General features: G+C 51.4%; 1 protein-coding gene across 1 annotated transcript in view; it reads left to right on the top strand.

Annotated features, from left to right (window-relative positions):
• The first annotated feature begins 521 nt into the window (after positions 1-521).
• The window catches only part of plekha7b (pleckstrin homology domain containing, family A member 7b), a 30,896-nt gene continuing 15,903 nt past the window's right edge, over positions 522-15,514 (top strand). The window contains exons 1-5 of the mRNA XM_068758389.1: positions 522-532; positions 690-791; positions 861-937; positions 1,014-1,071; positions 12,870-12,953. Coding sequence (XP_068614490.1) covers positions 522-532; positions 690-791; positions 861-937; positions 1,014-1,071; positions 12,870-12,953 — 332 coding nt within the window. The remainder of the gene's footprint in view (positions 533-689; positions 792-860; positions 938-1,013; positions 1,072-12,869; positions 12,954-15,514) is intronic.

Below are 15,514 nucleotides of genomic sequence, written 5' to 3'. Positions count from 1 at the left end.
CGGTGCCAACACTGCCGTGACCTTGAGCATCACTTGCCTCACCAGAATCTGGGCGGAGCCTGTTTAACGGAAGCTCCGTGTCCTCAAAGCGGGACGCAGCGAAGGACAAATAAAGCTTCCAGGACAATTTATGGAAGAAAATTCATTCATTCATTCATGAACGCATGCTGTGCCCAGCTGCACGCACACACACACACACACACACACACACACACACACACACACACACACTAAGGGTGAGACTTTACCTGGCAGATTGATAAATCAGACATTAATCATGAAGGGAGAAAGAAGTCAATTATGACCTTATTGTGTGTGTGTGTGTGTTTCTACACAACATATCAATCAATAACAACACGTAATCATATTATCATATATTCATACTTTTTTTCTTCCCTTTACGTTCAACCTCACGGAGCATCGACCGTCCCGGTCACGGCGCAGCGCGCGCTGCGCCTGCGAGTCTGCGCAGCGGGTTTAATCCGAGGCTCTTTAAGCCTGAGTTTTTCCCACGCTGGTGAATGTCGGAACCGTTTCCCGGTCTTATTCGGCTCCGATGCCGTTATGAACCGGATCCGCGGGAGCGGTCCCGGTCCCGATCCCGGTCCGGTGTTCGGTGTCCGTCCCCTTTAAAGCCAGGAAGCCCGAGCGGCCGGGATTATCTGGACTCCCTGGAAAAGTCTGCGGAGAGGGAGAACAAGAAAAGTCATGGCGGCCCCTCCCGGGCGGGACACCCTACCTGATCGCTGGTCCTACGGAGTCTGCGGCGACGGCCGCGTCTTCTTCATGAGGTGAACGAGCCCGTTAACGGGATCGATCGTTGCTTTATTACCGATCAGTAACAGGTGTCTCTCTTCCAGCGACAGAACTCGCAGCACAACTTGGCTCCATCCGCGCTCCGGTGAGCCCGTTAACTCGGGACACATGATACGTTCAGGTACGGGATGCGGGAGAACGCAATGCGTTCGCTGCCCGCGGCGGTGCGTTCACTGTCCTGTTGGTTTTTTTAATAGATTTGCCAAGAGGATGGGAAGAGGGCTTCACGGACGAAGGCGCCAGCTACTTCATCAAGTGAGTGTTTCACTTTCTGCTTCGGGTCTCTAAACCGAATCCGTTCAATCGATTGATGATCGCTGCTGTCATTGAACGCACCATGATTGAACGCAACATATCGATAGACGGATTGCTGCAACGAGAATGGAGAGGACGGGAGGAAGGCTGTTAAAATTCTCCCCACATCCTTCATGCAGGACCTCCACTCTCTCCAGTAGATAGGTGTGTGTGCGTGGGTGTGTGTGCGTGGGTGTGTGTGTGTGTGTGTGTGTGTGTGTGACTCAGGAATGAGGTGCATGATATTCTAATTTGCAGCCTTTTGCCAGACTCACTGCTAAATCCTGCAGGAAGTCGTGCTGACGACAGCAGACGGAACCTTTTGTACTGGTCGGCCGTGAATCGGCCCGGTCCTCCCACCGCGGCTCTACTGGCCGGCCGTGAATCGGCCCGGTCCTCCCACCGCGGCTCTACCGGCCGGCCGTGAATCGGCCCGGTCCTCCCACCGCGGCTCTACTGGCCGGCCGTGAATCGGCCCGGTCCTCCCTCCCTCTACCGGCCGGCCGTGAATCGGCCCGGTCCTCCCTCCGTGGCTCGTTTAAGGTTTTGTGTTATGGTCCGTTTAGTTTGCTCCATTTGTTCCAGACAAGAAGGGCTTTATGATGACGTTTTATTCCCCCACCAGGGCAGCGCTCGTGGGATTGAAACTTATGTCAGCGAAGCAGGGAAATGCTTTTACAGCTTTTTGGCGTGCTTAGGGAGAGAAACGGCGAAGAAACGTGAGCCGTGGCCGCCGTCCATCGCCCTTAAATTTATTACGAGGGTTTTTAATTCATAACTGGCTGCGGCTCAGCCTCTTAAAACTCCTACGAATACTCCAGGGGCAGCGTCGGCTAATAGTTCAGGAGTTTATTTTCATGAAGTCATCGTTCCTTCAACCAACCGTCGCTCCGTTCTGACGGCGACTCCGGGCTCCAGCAGGACGGGCAGATTTCTGGCCCGGGGGCAACGTCGTCTCTTTCACAGGAACCTCTCATCTGTGTCCAGGAAGTACAAACAAACCCAAGCTGGCCTGAAGTTCACACGCTGCTGCCGTGACAACGGTCAGTCGGTTCGGTTGTGTGTTGATGGAGGAATTCGTCCGAGCCGAGGTACAAAGGGAGGATTGTTCAGAACCCTCGTTTATTTACACCCCCTGTGGGCCGACCAGAACCATTGCAGTGATGTGCCGTGATCTATTTGGATCTTCAAACAGTTTGTGGGTCCAATATATTGAATTCTTCGTCCAGAGCTGCAACAAGTGGTTGAATAATTTACTCATCAATCAAAAACACATTTAAGGCACCAAAGAGGAACCTTGAATCTGGATTTAGAGTCTGGATGTTCTGATTCAGAGTTTTGTCCTACGTTTTGGCTGCATTTCACAACCAGGCGATTCTCTTTGATGGAGATAGCGCGCGTTAATTAGCCATGAGTTGGTTTAAATAGAGGATAAAAGCCTAATATCCCAACAGACCCTTATCTTAAGGCGGTCTTAATTATGTTTTTTTCTTCTTCAGCAAATACAGCAAATCCGTACCTCTGATGAATTAGTATCCGAACACGCTCTAGATTTGAAGCTTTAAGTATCCGAACACGCTCTAGATTTGAGGCTTTAAGTATCCGAACACGCTCTAGATTTGAGGCTTTAAGTATCCGAACACGGTCTATGTTTGAGGCTTTAAGTATCCGAACACGCTCTAGGTTTGAGGCTTTAAGTATCCGAACACGCTCTAGATTTGAGGCTTTAAGTATCCGAACACGCTCTAGATTTGAGGCTTTAAGTATCCGAACACGCTCTAGATTTGAGGCTTTAAGTATCCGAACACGCTCTAGATTTGAGGCTTTAAGTATCCGAACACGGTCTATGTTTGAGGCTTTAAGTATCCGAACACGCTCTAGGTTTGAGGCTTTAAGTATCCGAACACGCTCTAGGTTTGAGGCTTTAAGTATCCGAACACGCTCTAGATTTGAGGCTTTAAGTATCCGAACACGCTCTAGGTTTGAGGCTTTAAGTATCCGAACACGGTCTATGTTTGAGGCTTTAAGTATCCGAACACGCTCTAGATTTGAGGCTTTAAGTATCCGAACACGCTCTAGATTTGAGGCTTTAAGTATCCGAACACGCTCGAGGTTTGAGGCTTTAAGTATCCGAACACGGTCTATGTTTGAGGCTTTAAGTATCCAAACACGCTCGAGGTTTGAGAAAGATTTAAGACTGCGCATCTTGACTCGGGCTGATGGTTTAGAGTCAGAGTGAGACGCTGTTCATCTTCGCTGATCAATAGACACTCATTTATTTATACATGAAATCGAATTCTTCCACATCCAGTTTATCCAGGCATCATCAGGTTTATGCTGTTGTGCTTATGCTACTTTATCCTTAATTGTACTTTAACAAGCGGATCCGATTCTTTTCCGATGCTGTGCATGTAATAAAAAAAAACAGATTTTTATATTTATTATTGTATTATAACTGCATTTCAAGGTCAAGAGGACGCTGATGAGATTCAGGGCATCCGCATCACAGCCTCTCTTTGAAGCATCGCTCTGCAATGAGCGACGAGCTAACACGAGTTCTCTCAGGTTGAGAGGATAGTCCTTGCTCACCTGTCCTTGCATGATGTCACAATCGTCTCCAGCTAGCGTACCGAAGGCACCTGAAGCCTTTCCTTAAGGCGATATCTTTTTATACAACGAGCTGGGTTGTTAACGAAACCCACCGCGCTGCTCTGACAGGCCTACGAACAGACTGAAAGCTCTGATCTCTGAGCCCGTAAACGTCCGGCGAGTTCACCAGGTGGAGCTCCGCCCGGTGACATGCTGAGCAGGTGGAGGAGAAACGGGACGGGACGGGGGACCTGCCACTGCAGATGTTTGCCCCTCGGCCGGGGAACAGATGTGGCAGCAGAGCCTGCTTCCACTGAGTCATTTCAGCTGCTTGTGGAAGAAATACAGTGTGTGCCCCCCCCCCCCCCTTGATTGAATTCAGATGACAGTTTTCTGCCGCATTCTGTCAGAGGCTGGATCCGCTGCAGAGAGTCGGTCCCGCTGTTCTCACGACGGGCTGGAAGCGATCCGAGTGTCTCCGGAGACCCGACAGAACTTCTGTCCGTCTTTATTAAACTGCTTTATTAAAGGCTTCGATCAGGTCGGGGGGGGGGGGTAGAGAGCGATGACCTTGTGCTCCATGAGCGAGAACAGGAAATGATGATTGACTCAGCAACAACTCTTTTATTCCAGCTCTTAATATCTGCACAGGTTAATTTGGCATTTATTGCCCGATCATTGAATTTATAGCCACAGGGGCGATTGATGATGATTCACCCGGTACGTCTGTTGTCTGAAAAACCCAACGCTTCGACGACTTTATGTTCAGCCGCAGATGTGTGTGAGCTCTGGAAGATATTTCTCGCCGTAGATTACGTGATTGAATATTGCCATTCCCATTAAGGGAATATTGAGTGTGGAGAAGACGAATGGAAAGTGTTGCGGCTGCTGGTGTTTCAGTCCGCTTGTCTTGCTGCAGCGTTTATTGAACGCAGCCTGCTGCGGTTCACGTTTGATCGGTTTACGGCCGATTCATTATTCAGGAGCGCTGATTCTACATTTTGCTATTCTAAATCTGTTTGATTTGATAATTAACTTTTTTTTTTTTAAGGATTGCTCAAAAAGTCCCGAGTGGATTTTTGATGGTATTTTTTTGGAAGCATGTCAGATTTGACCAAGGAAGAATAGGCAACACAAATATCAAGAGAATTAAGAAATTCTTTAAAAGAAAATAGATTCCAAATTCATTGTAGAATTACATGATTGGATTATTGATGATGTTATTGCTTTTGATGTGATTAGTTTTTCATGTCGTGGATGAAGATTGGATCGTTTTGGACTGCTACAGAATGCAGTTCTGCCTGCCGCCACTAGATTCCGCTGTTGAGTTCGTGTCTCGTTTGTCTTAATTTGTTAGCAGAAGTTTAACTCAGGATCAAGTTGCAAACAAATACATGAATCAAAACCGGTTGTGATCTGGCATGACTTTATTCCTCTTTTCCCAATCGTGTTGCATGAAACGTTTGTTCTCTGCGTCTGCATGCCGTCTCCGCCCTGTGGCGTGTTTGAGGAGTCGCTCCTTCCTGGTGACGGCGTGAGGCACGACTGACGAGGGTTGTCCGTTACACCCATCGATCCTGAACCTCCCAGGTCCAGCCCTCTGCTCTTATCGTTGTGTCTCTGTCTGTGGATTATTGAGCCGGCTTCTCAGATTCAGCCTGCCCCCCATCCGCCGTCCATCCGGCTGGGATGTGATCCGCAGGCTCTGATGGTCGTCAAGACGCCGAGGTCAGCAGTTTCTATGACAACGCAGAGGAGTTAACGCTGCTCCTCTGTGGTCGCCGGTGAGAGTTTATTTAGCGGAGCTGGCCCTTCCCCTTTCCTCGACTTCTTCATCTTCCACGTACGGACAGGATAAAGACGTTATCGTCGTATTACTCCGTGGAAAGCCTTGAGTGGATTTCGGTGCCGAGAGGTGCCACCGAGGGACTGGGGGCGAGGAAAGAGGGCTGAAACGGCAAATATACTCCTTATCAGACGAAGTTCTCTGCGGCCTTTGTAGCACACACACCGAGCTCCCAGCTAAAACGGGCTCAGCTCCCCTATCCAAACAGAACAAGAGGAAGCACCCGTCCATGTTCCGTTCAGGAACGGGACTTCCTGCCGTCCACCTCGGCTCCCCGACTGGTGAGTAGATAAGCATTGAGACGGACGGCGCAGCAGCTTGGAATAGGAGCAGTAGAAGAAGAAGAGGAGGAGGAATTAAAGGTGTATTTATTAAAAGACGTTAGAATTATATCATACAGGAAATGTTAAATTTGAAAAAAAAAGTCCTCAAAGTTTGCTGTAAATGTTTGCGTATCATTTTGTTCACGTATCTTTTATAGATACTTATAGAAGCGTGATTAAAGAGTACTTTTCAGTATTCGGACTCTCGTAGCTTCACCTTATCTGGGGTCGTGTTACTTTTTAAGACCCTGCATGTAGCAGCATGGACGTGTCAGCACTAAAGGGTTAATATCTATCTGCATATAAACCAGCGACTGCGGCCGAATGACCGTCGGCGGTGGTTAGACCCGGCGACCCACCCGATGAGGAGGGCTTTGCTTGCGGCACGCGTGCCGTGACTGTCGTGGTATGCTAACGAGCTGCAACGCTGAGTGCAGATGGATGAGGGCGAGCAGCAGAGGATGAAACCCGTGGGGCGAGGCTAACGTCGGCTTCCTGGTGCAGGATGTGTGTGTGTCCTACCTGCAGTGTGTGGCGGACAGACGGGAGATCTATCCTTGCAGATCTGGGATCGCCAGCTGTTAAAGGGAGACGTTCTGATATGACCATCAGATTTCTAGAATATAAAAAGGCACGCTTCGTTGGGACGTCTAAGTCGTAGCACACTTTGTCTTCTTCTCCTCATCTTTGCTGCTCCCATAATTCCTCCTCGTTCTTCCCGGCTCTCCCTCCTCTTGCTTGCTGTGCATTTGCATTTGCCTGCATGACTGCCTGCAGAGAGGATGGAGCAGGGAGGGGGTCCGGTCCGGTCCGGTTCAGTGCAGAGGAGAATTGCACCAATGCAGGGAAGTGAAAATGGTCCCATGAGTTATTGTTGATGCTTCGTACCTGCGGTTTGTGTCCCGGCAGCTGCAGGAGACAAAGTTCTTGGGGGGGGGGGGGGGGGGTGCTGCTGCAGTGCCTCATGCTCCAGGACTGTGAGCCCTCCTGCTTATTATGATGCTGCTCCTCTATCTGCATGCTTAATGCAGGATGCTTCTATAGTTTAGTGCAGTGCAGATTTGATGCAGCCCCCCCCCCCCCCCCCTCTCATCCTCTCAGAATGTAGAAAGTACTTGTTTATGCTGCCGTTATCCGGGACCGGCCCATCACGGACGGCTTGGTTCTGGTTCGCTGAGCTGTCAGATCAGAACACGAGATATCCGGCTTCTTATTGTTCTGTCGGGATCCCAGTGTTCTCTGCAGGTCTTATTTAGGAGACCCCCCCCCTATCAGGCCCGCCTCTCGCTGTGCTCCCAGCCCGACTACCGGACCACAGAGGATCAGATCCTTGCTGACCGGGTCAGTCAGCTTGCATGGGGGGGGGGTCTCCTATGCACCGGCTGGTTCTACTCATGTTGTTGGGAAATGTCTGATGGTTCCAGTAATGGTGAGTCCATTCCGGTCTCACCTGGCCCAGTTCATAATCCCCCCCCACCTCGGTCACAAGGGGGGGGGGGCGGAACGAGGCCGAAAGACGCTTCACTTACGAGGTCACATCCTCGTAGATTGGAACCTGGACCGGTCCCATCTGAAGAGTGACACCTACGATCGGTGCTGATGACAGAACATCCCCGACGGAGGGAGGAGGAGGAGGAGGAGGAGGAGGAGGAGACCAGCCTCACCGATGCCCAACAGAGAGCCGAGGCATTCCTAAAAGGGAGTGCATTCTCCCGTGTGCTCGGGCCGTGACCTTTTACATTCCTGGATTGTGATTTATTTCAGCGTCTGAGTGGGATGACGTCCGCAGGGACAGGACTGCTGTGGAATCTCCGTCCAGCCGGCCCGCGTTCTGGCGCCGTGCACCAGGTGTGGCCCGCGTTCTGGCGCCGTGCACCAGGTGTGGCCCGCCTTCCTTAACCGATTCCTGACTTAATGAGCTCCCTAAGTCCGAACGAGCTCTCCCGACATTCTCAGGATGCACACCGCTAAAGTTAGCCTCTAGGTTCGCGCCGTTAGCCAAGTGGAACCGCGCCCAATTCATTTTATTCATCTGTTGAATTTCTCAGAGACAAGAACTATAGATTACAGAATGTTGGTCATCGATTGATCGTCATGACCCCGATTGACTCTTTGCTACCAGAAGTCTTGGAGTTTGCGGGTTTTCCTTGGTAGCTTCGGTCTTCCTGGGGCTGCGCTCCCATGTTCTACGGATTGTGTGTTGTGTGTCTCTGACTCGATTGTGTAAGGGATTGTGTGACGCTAATCTGAATCCGATTTCATGAAAGAAGGATTATCCATCTTCAGCTCATGTAATCCATAAGGATGCCTGCAGCCTTTTCACCCTATTGGGGCATTACCCTCACAAACGGGATGAAAGCAATCGCCCCACCCAGCCACCCGGCTGGGATGGAGGTTGCTGCCCACCTGCCGGCCTGCATACCTGCCACCCATTACTTTACATGGGGCTCATTAAGGGCCGCATTGTTGCCGTCTAGTCAGGCGTACAGCAGGAGTTGTGTGTTCGTCCTTCTGGCTGCAACATCGTGATTCATTTTTCATTTTTCATGTTGCAGGATTACAGCGATCAGAGATCAGACCGATAATCTGATGGAGAACATATGCAATCTGTGTGTGTGTGTGTGTGTGTGTGTGTGTGTGTGTGTGTGGACTGCTTCAATTTGGCTGAATCATGAGGCAGATGTTTTCATTCGGTTCTGTGAAACTTCAGGGAGTCGGTCCGGCTGGATGACCCCCCCCGAACGTGCCGGTAGGCTTCCTGTGCTTGATGTTTGCTGTCTGAGTCCGTACGTGTTTACGATCAATACGGATGCGTTTATTCAAGCCTTCTATGTGTCGTACGGTTTTACTGGCTGCTCTTAGATATTGGTGAGAAACATTCTCGCTCGTCTTTTCTGCAGGAAGCTGGACTTCCTGAGCCTTTGGTCTTTCTCTGGGCTCCGGGCTTTTCATGCCTCTTTCTGCTCCACGCTGCACCGTCCGGTGATTTCCTGCGCTCGGCTTTGCAGTGTCGGTTGAACTCTTCGTACCCCGGCATGAGAAGCGCCTTTCATCTGCTCTGCCACTTTAAATCATTTTGAATTGTGTTAAATGATTTGTGTCTGTAGCAGACCTCATTAAAGGACCAAATGAGGCCTGCGCATTAGTCCGTATTACTGGTTTACTGAATAAGATTGTAATCAGATTACATGTCCTGATTATATTTTGGAAGTCTTCTGCAGTCTCTTTCTGAGACAGGATGTCTTCCTTTCTGCTTGTCCATTTCTTTATGTCCCCAGCTTGTTTTCTAACGATTCTCTCCCACAAATAGCGGCTAGCAGATATTTCTGTTCGCCGATGGAAGCATTGATTGGTGCTACATTTATCTGAGAAACGGGACCACCAAAAACATTTTGATGACTTCAGATTTAGAGCGTTCTCCAACGCCTCCAAGCAGTTTCATCATAATCTCTCAAGCGGTTTCAAAGTGGTCCAACAAGGTGTCCGCTTTTCTGGATCCACGTTAATCAGGTAGTTGATGTCGTCCTATAGCTTGTCTTCCGCCGAACCCTGCAGATCCGGTCCTCCTTGGCCACGCCCCATGGAGTCTCCTCACATCTTACGTTGGTACTTTTGGCCCAGCTCGGACTCTTCCTTGCATTCGCTGTAATATAACAAGCTCTCCTCGCTCGTGTTTTGGAACGGCTTGGCCTGAAGGTCCATTGTAGCTTCATCAGATTGTGTCTGTTGAATGTGTGACCCGTGTTTGCAGGCCCTGCCGAGGACCCGGACCGCTTTGGCCCGTTTAGGCCTGTCCTCGTTGCTCCTTCGCCTGCTTGCGTTGTTTGCTGGACGCTTGCCGGCTGAATAAAAGGACGGCCTGCAGCAACTCGAGTCGCTGGCTGCGTCGAGCCATAACTCTTCTCCGGTATGACTACGCTGTCAATCCGGCCTGGAGTTCCTGCGGTGGTGAAGCGTGATGATGATGATGATGATGATGATAGCGACAGTAAAAGCAATAAGAGGGAGACACCAGTGAGTTGCTGCGGAACGCGTTGGGCCGTCTTCCCTCATTGACAGTGAAATCTCCCGATAACTGCCCGGGTAATTTATCCAGAAATGTCAAGAACACGGAGCGGAGCGCTGCGGCGGCGCTCCGCTGTGGAACTCAGAAAGGTCAGGAAACGTGCACACATCTTGCAACAGAATGCTAATCTCCTTAACGGCTGCCTGCGTGTGACGGGAGCGCCGCTGCTCAGGACCAATGAATCCCGCTGGCTCCTCTGGATGTGCGTGACGTCGCTCCGTCCTGTGATGTAATATCCTGATATACTTCCACCCAGCCTGGCCGGGCTGTGGATACAACCGTTGGGCCTGATTGGTCCAACCAATCCTGGTTGCACGACATGAATTTGTGTTTCACTGTCAGCCCATGTTTATACTCCTACATGAGATTTAGTCTTCAACGCTGCTCCAAGAGCTGAGGCAGGACTGTTGGGTAGCGGTTTCCACCATCACTGGTGACCCATCCAGGGTGTGGCCAATGTAGGCCAATGGTTCGATCAGCTAATGTCTAAATGATCAATTCAACACGGACCTGAATCTTTCTCTTTGATGACGTCATGTAAAAGTTGTTGGCACCTACTTCCAGGATTAGTTTGCATTTTGTTTTAGCGTGGGTCAAAGGTCACGTTACTTTTAAACAAGAGCTTCTAAACGCAGACAGGGACGACCTTCAGATGCCCTTCAAGGGGCCCCTGAGGAATGCTGGAGATGTTCTGTCCAGGGAGCCAAATGTTTGTTCTTGTCAGAAGCAGGTTTAAAACTCACTTTCCGTAAAACAGCGTAGAGAATTCGTTTCTGGGAAAGAGGGGAGTGAAGCGGAGACAAGTAGAAGTGCAAAGGGAGGAGGATCTGATAAGCAGAGAAGGTATTCCCCTGACGGGAGGAGGTTACAGCTCGACCATCCGGGGAAGTGTGGGGCGAGCGCCGCGGTTAGCAGAAAGCGGAGATGAAGCGCTCCCCCTCCCGCTATCGTCCTGCCGGCTCCTCTTCCACGTCTCCCCACCTGCCCTGAATATTCCAGGAGAATCTCCATGACCTGCCGCGGCACAGGGATGCACAATGATTCCCGCCTCCACGTCAGGTGAGAGCGTCTCCGCCGCGGACGCGATGCTGCAGGGCAGAGTTAGCGAAGAGCAGCGCGGAAATATCACGCCGTTGCTGCGTGTCGAAGAGAGCGCGCCGCTCCTGCTGCCGAGACTTTCAGCCCGTGTGTTGAACAGGGATTCATTTGAGCCTCTTGTGTTGCTGGAAGAAAAAAAAACGGTTCGGAATGCAAGGGCTGGACGGCGGGGGGAGAGCGAGTCGGGATTTGAGCTGCTGGTTTGCTGTTCCTGCACATTTTTTAGGAGAAGCTTTTGAAATCAAATCCAGGTGCTTGAGGTTGCAGACTGCACTCAGTTTAATAAAAGCCGTGTTGGGTTTGGTCCCGTGTTTGTTTCTTAACCCGTTCTGTGGCGGCAGCCGGAGCCTAACCCACGACGAGAGCCCGCCGACGGCAGAGCGGCCGGTCGTTCTTTCTCGTCTTTATCTGCCCTAATGAGGCAGAAACTCAACTTGACCCGATGGCGGCTGTTTCTGGGGCCCTGTGAGGCGCCAGCGTTCAATACGCACAGGAAAGAGTCACTCCCGTGTTGTGATTTCACAGTTCTAATTATAGTATGCAAAGTTTGTACTGTTAGAAATGAGAGTGTGTGTTAAAGTCTTCCGAGAACGCTGGGGTGCGTTCGGAGGAGCTTTTCAGGTGGATTTCTCCTTTAAGACGACGCAGAAAGAAGGTTTTTGAATTCGCCTGCAATCCATATTGAATGTGTGACACGGGACGATACTGAGTTCAGTTGGTTCCGAGCAAACAAATAGGGGGGTGGGGGGTGTGTGTGTGGGGGGGTGATGATGCGCATTCCGTAACAAATAGTTCAGAAGTAATGCAGCTGAAACAAAAGAAGCAGCTTCTGAATGGTCCGGCCAAGCTTCTACATGTATGCGCCATCAAGGGGGGGTTGTTTGTGTGTGCTGTATTATCCCTGTTTAATACGCCCTCTGAACTTTTCTGAAATGTCAGCTCATAAATCCCCCCCCCCCCTCCCCTCCCTTCGTTGCATGATGATGCGGTGAGGCAACACTTTGGGCATCATTGAGTAATTTTCCTGAAGTTCTGCAGCTCTCCTGCAGAGGATTCGGATCTTACTGCCGGACATGGTTTCATTATTGACGGGGAGTCGTCGGGATGCCAGCGTGTGTTTTATGAAATGGAAGCTCAAGGATTCATTCAGGTTAAAATAGATCAAGTCTCCGGAAGCATCTCAAGGTCGCAGGTTGAGGATTTAACAGATGAGAGCGGCGCCCCAAAGCCCCTTTGGATCAGCTCTCCTATAAATACCGAGAGAGATAAGGAAATGGAAAACTGAACACGATGAACGATTGAAGCTTAACCTGCTGGAATGGTTAGAAGAGAAGGTCGAACACGGGGTTAAATACATCAGCGGTTTATCTGTTCATCTCAGCGCAGCATGAGAAAGAAGTCGATCAATCTCATTGTGACGATCTGACCGGCGTCGTTTGTCAATCGGACGAGAAAACGATTTCCAGAACTGCGAATGTTTTCTTCTGTTTCTAGGTGAAAGAGCACAAAGTAAACATTTCACTCCTCTTTCCACCAGTCTTCTTTTTCTGACGGCAACACGAGTTCATTCCCAGTTAAAGCAACGACTGTTCCTATCTAACTGGAATCGATAGGACTGGGGGGGGGGGGCGGCTGAGCGGGGGAATGCTGAGCTGCACACTTTGTGTAAAACAACAGGAGCTGCGTTAGCGACCTAGCTCCAGCGCTACCATACATCCTCTTTGTCAGATAAAGTTTTTTTTTCTTTTGTCTCCGACCTGCATCCGGATAGAAGTAGAAAAGCACGATCAGGCAGAAATAGGATTATTACGTTTTGCTTTCTCTCCTCTCCTTGCAGCCACAACCTCAGGGCGACGTCCTTTCGGCATCCTGTGACCGGACAAATCTCCCCCGAAAACACCGAATACACGCTGCAAGGCAGGTGAGGGAGTCTTTTCCTTTTTTTGACCTATGAATGATGCGTTTGCCGCGTGCTTTAATGCACGGCTGGGTTACTTCAAGGTCACGCGGTGGGAGTACAGAAATAGACTGGCAAATAGCCTGTCAGCCTCTCTGATAAAGCATATCATGATGGGTGGGAGGGAGGGGGGGGGGGGGCGTAACAAGCAGACTAAACAAAACGAGCTGCAGAACATCGAGGCTGAGACCACAGGAAGATCAGATTATTAAATTCTGCACCGGCACGGCAGCCGGATGAAGCTGCAGCCAGTCTTAAGTACAAACCAGGAAAGCACTCAGGGAGCACAGACCTCCCCCAAGCAGCTCATTCTCCTCCTAACTGGATCCACACCGTCCACATGGTGATCTGGATCATCATCTTGGTATCTTTATAAACCAAACCTCCCGGGTCGCGGTGGTGCCGACCTTCCAATGACAGCTGTGATTGGCTGACAGGTTGTGATTGGACACGAGGAGAAGGAGCCCAGAATAGAGGGGGAAGTGTTGGTTGTGTAAAGACGGGCGCCGCCGCGAAGCTTCATCCAAGGGAACTTCCTCATTACGGTTTAGATTTGGAATCCCACTCCCGGCGGGGGGGGGGGGGGGGGGGCTTATCTTTGTCGGGCGCCGCTGTGTGAATCGCATCAAAGCACCTGCAGCAGCAGGCGTCTCCTCATGTTTCAGCCCGTCAACGTAAAACGATGCCGAGAGGAGATTCTCCTCCGGGCAGACGTAAAGTCGAGCGCGTGACCTTTCTCGCTAATTAAAATAAGGAATGTTAAATCGATTCAAAACCAATTCCTCCACCGTCACGCTGAGCTCCGTTTAGCATTTTGGTGCTTGTTCTGCTAAACTAAAGTCCGTCTCCGTCGTTTCCTTCAGTCACTCGTCTCATTTTCACCGTTCTCCTCGCGCTGCTTTGGATTTTCGGTGCGGCGTCCGTCTGCGTGACACAAGCGTGACCTCACCGCCTTCATGGGTCAGGAAAGGAAGCTGCGTTCTTCCATGAATCACCGACTCCCTTCCCAGACCGGAGGAGCTCAGCGTGAGGCCCTTCCTCGCCGACAGCGCCGTCGTCCCCGTGTCCCGCCGGCCTGAAGCCTTTGACTCCGTTATGGATTATTGATCAATTCGTCAACTCTCCGCCAGGAAGCATTAAAACGGTCAAATATAGCCCCCGCTTCCATCACGGAGAGACAGGAAGGGAGAGGCGGCGCCCCGGCCCGTTCCCTTCCATACGCCGTGTGATAAATTGCTGCTCTTGAACGCACGCCACAACAAATCTCCCGGGGAACCATCGCAGTGACAGCGGCGGTAAACCGCATGAAAGCTTCCCATAAAGCTGCAGCGTCCCCTTGATACGACAGGAACCCCCTGTAAAAAGAATGGCCGCGGTCCAGACGGGGGGGGGATACTGAACTCTTTGTTCTGCCAAGGTCCGCCTTTGCCTTGCCCCCCCCCCTCGGTCCGCCGTGTTTGTCTTCCTTCGCTTTCGTCTCTGATGCGACTTTCTAAGCTTTCTGTTTTGGCAGCTTTTGTGCACAAAACAGGAAACAACAGCAGAGTTCCTGCTGCAGGTAACGCCGGAGCCGGGTCGGAAACGGGTCGAACACGGGCCGGACCCGGGATGGAGACGGGTCGGAACCGGGTCGGACACGGGTTGGAGATGGGCCGGAGAGGGGCCGGAGCTGGGGCGGAGACGGGCCGGGTCGGGGTCGGAACCGGGTCGGAGCTGGGTCGGAGTCGGGTCGGGGCCGGGCCGGGTCGGGTTGGGGCCGGGTCGGAGCCGGGTCGGAGTCGGGTCGGGGCCGGACCGGAGCCGGGTCGGAGTCGGGTTGGAACCGGGTCGGAGCCGGGTCAGAACCGGGCCGGAACCGGGCCGGGTCGGAACCGGGCCGGAGACGGGCCGGGTCGGAGCCGGGTCGGAGTCGGGTCGGGGCCGGGTCGGAGCCGGGTCGGAGCCGGGTCGGAACCGGGCCGGAGACGGGCCGGGTCGGGTCGGGGCCGGACCGGAGCCGGGTCGGAGCTGGGTCAGAACCGGGCCGGAGGCGGGTCGCTACCTGATCTGTGGAGGCCTGCAGGTTGCCTGCTAATTATAAAATGCATGAAGCGTCATCTTCGTTGCTTAATTGCGTTATGAACAGTCTGTTCAAAGACAACAGATTCATCACCTAGCAACAAGAGAATCAACCCAGAGGGCGTTCCATCATCGATAAAACTGCAGCATTAGCGAGACTTTGTGATGCAACGTAAACTATTTTCAGCTTTCGGAGTTTCACGTTTCCTCTGTCTCCGTTGAAGGTTCCATCCGGACGCGCGGCGTCCCGCAGCTAATTTGTTGCTTCCCTGTAGACTTCATTTCTTTTTCTCCGTCGTTGATAAATAGCTTCTATTAAGAGTGTAAGAAAAACACAAAAACCTCATTTGAGTGATCAATGAGTTCCTGATCTCGTTGTATATCCGCTATGCAATGACAATAAAGGCTTTCTATTTCTAAATCAGGGCTGAACTGAGCGCAGAAAAGTGAGGAAGAAGCACACCGAT

Source organism: Brachionichthys hirsutus, chromosome 1 (assembly GCF_040956055.1).
Source record: "Brachionichthys hirsutus isolate HB-005 chromosome 1, CSIRO-AGI_Bhir_v1, whole genome shotgun sequence".
Taxonomy (NCBI): Eukaryota; Metazoa; Chordata; class Actinopteri; order Lophiiformes; family Brachionichthyidae; genus Brachionichthys; species Brachionichthys hirsutus.
Note: the sequence above shows the minus strand (reverse complement) of the source record. Positions and strands in the feature narration are given on the sequence as shown.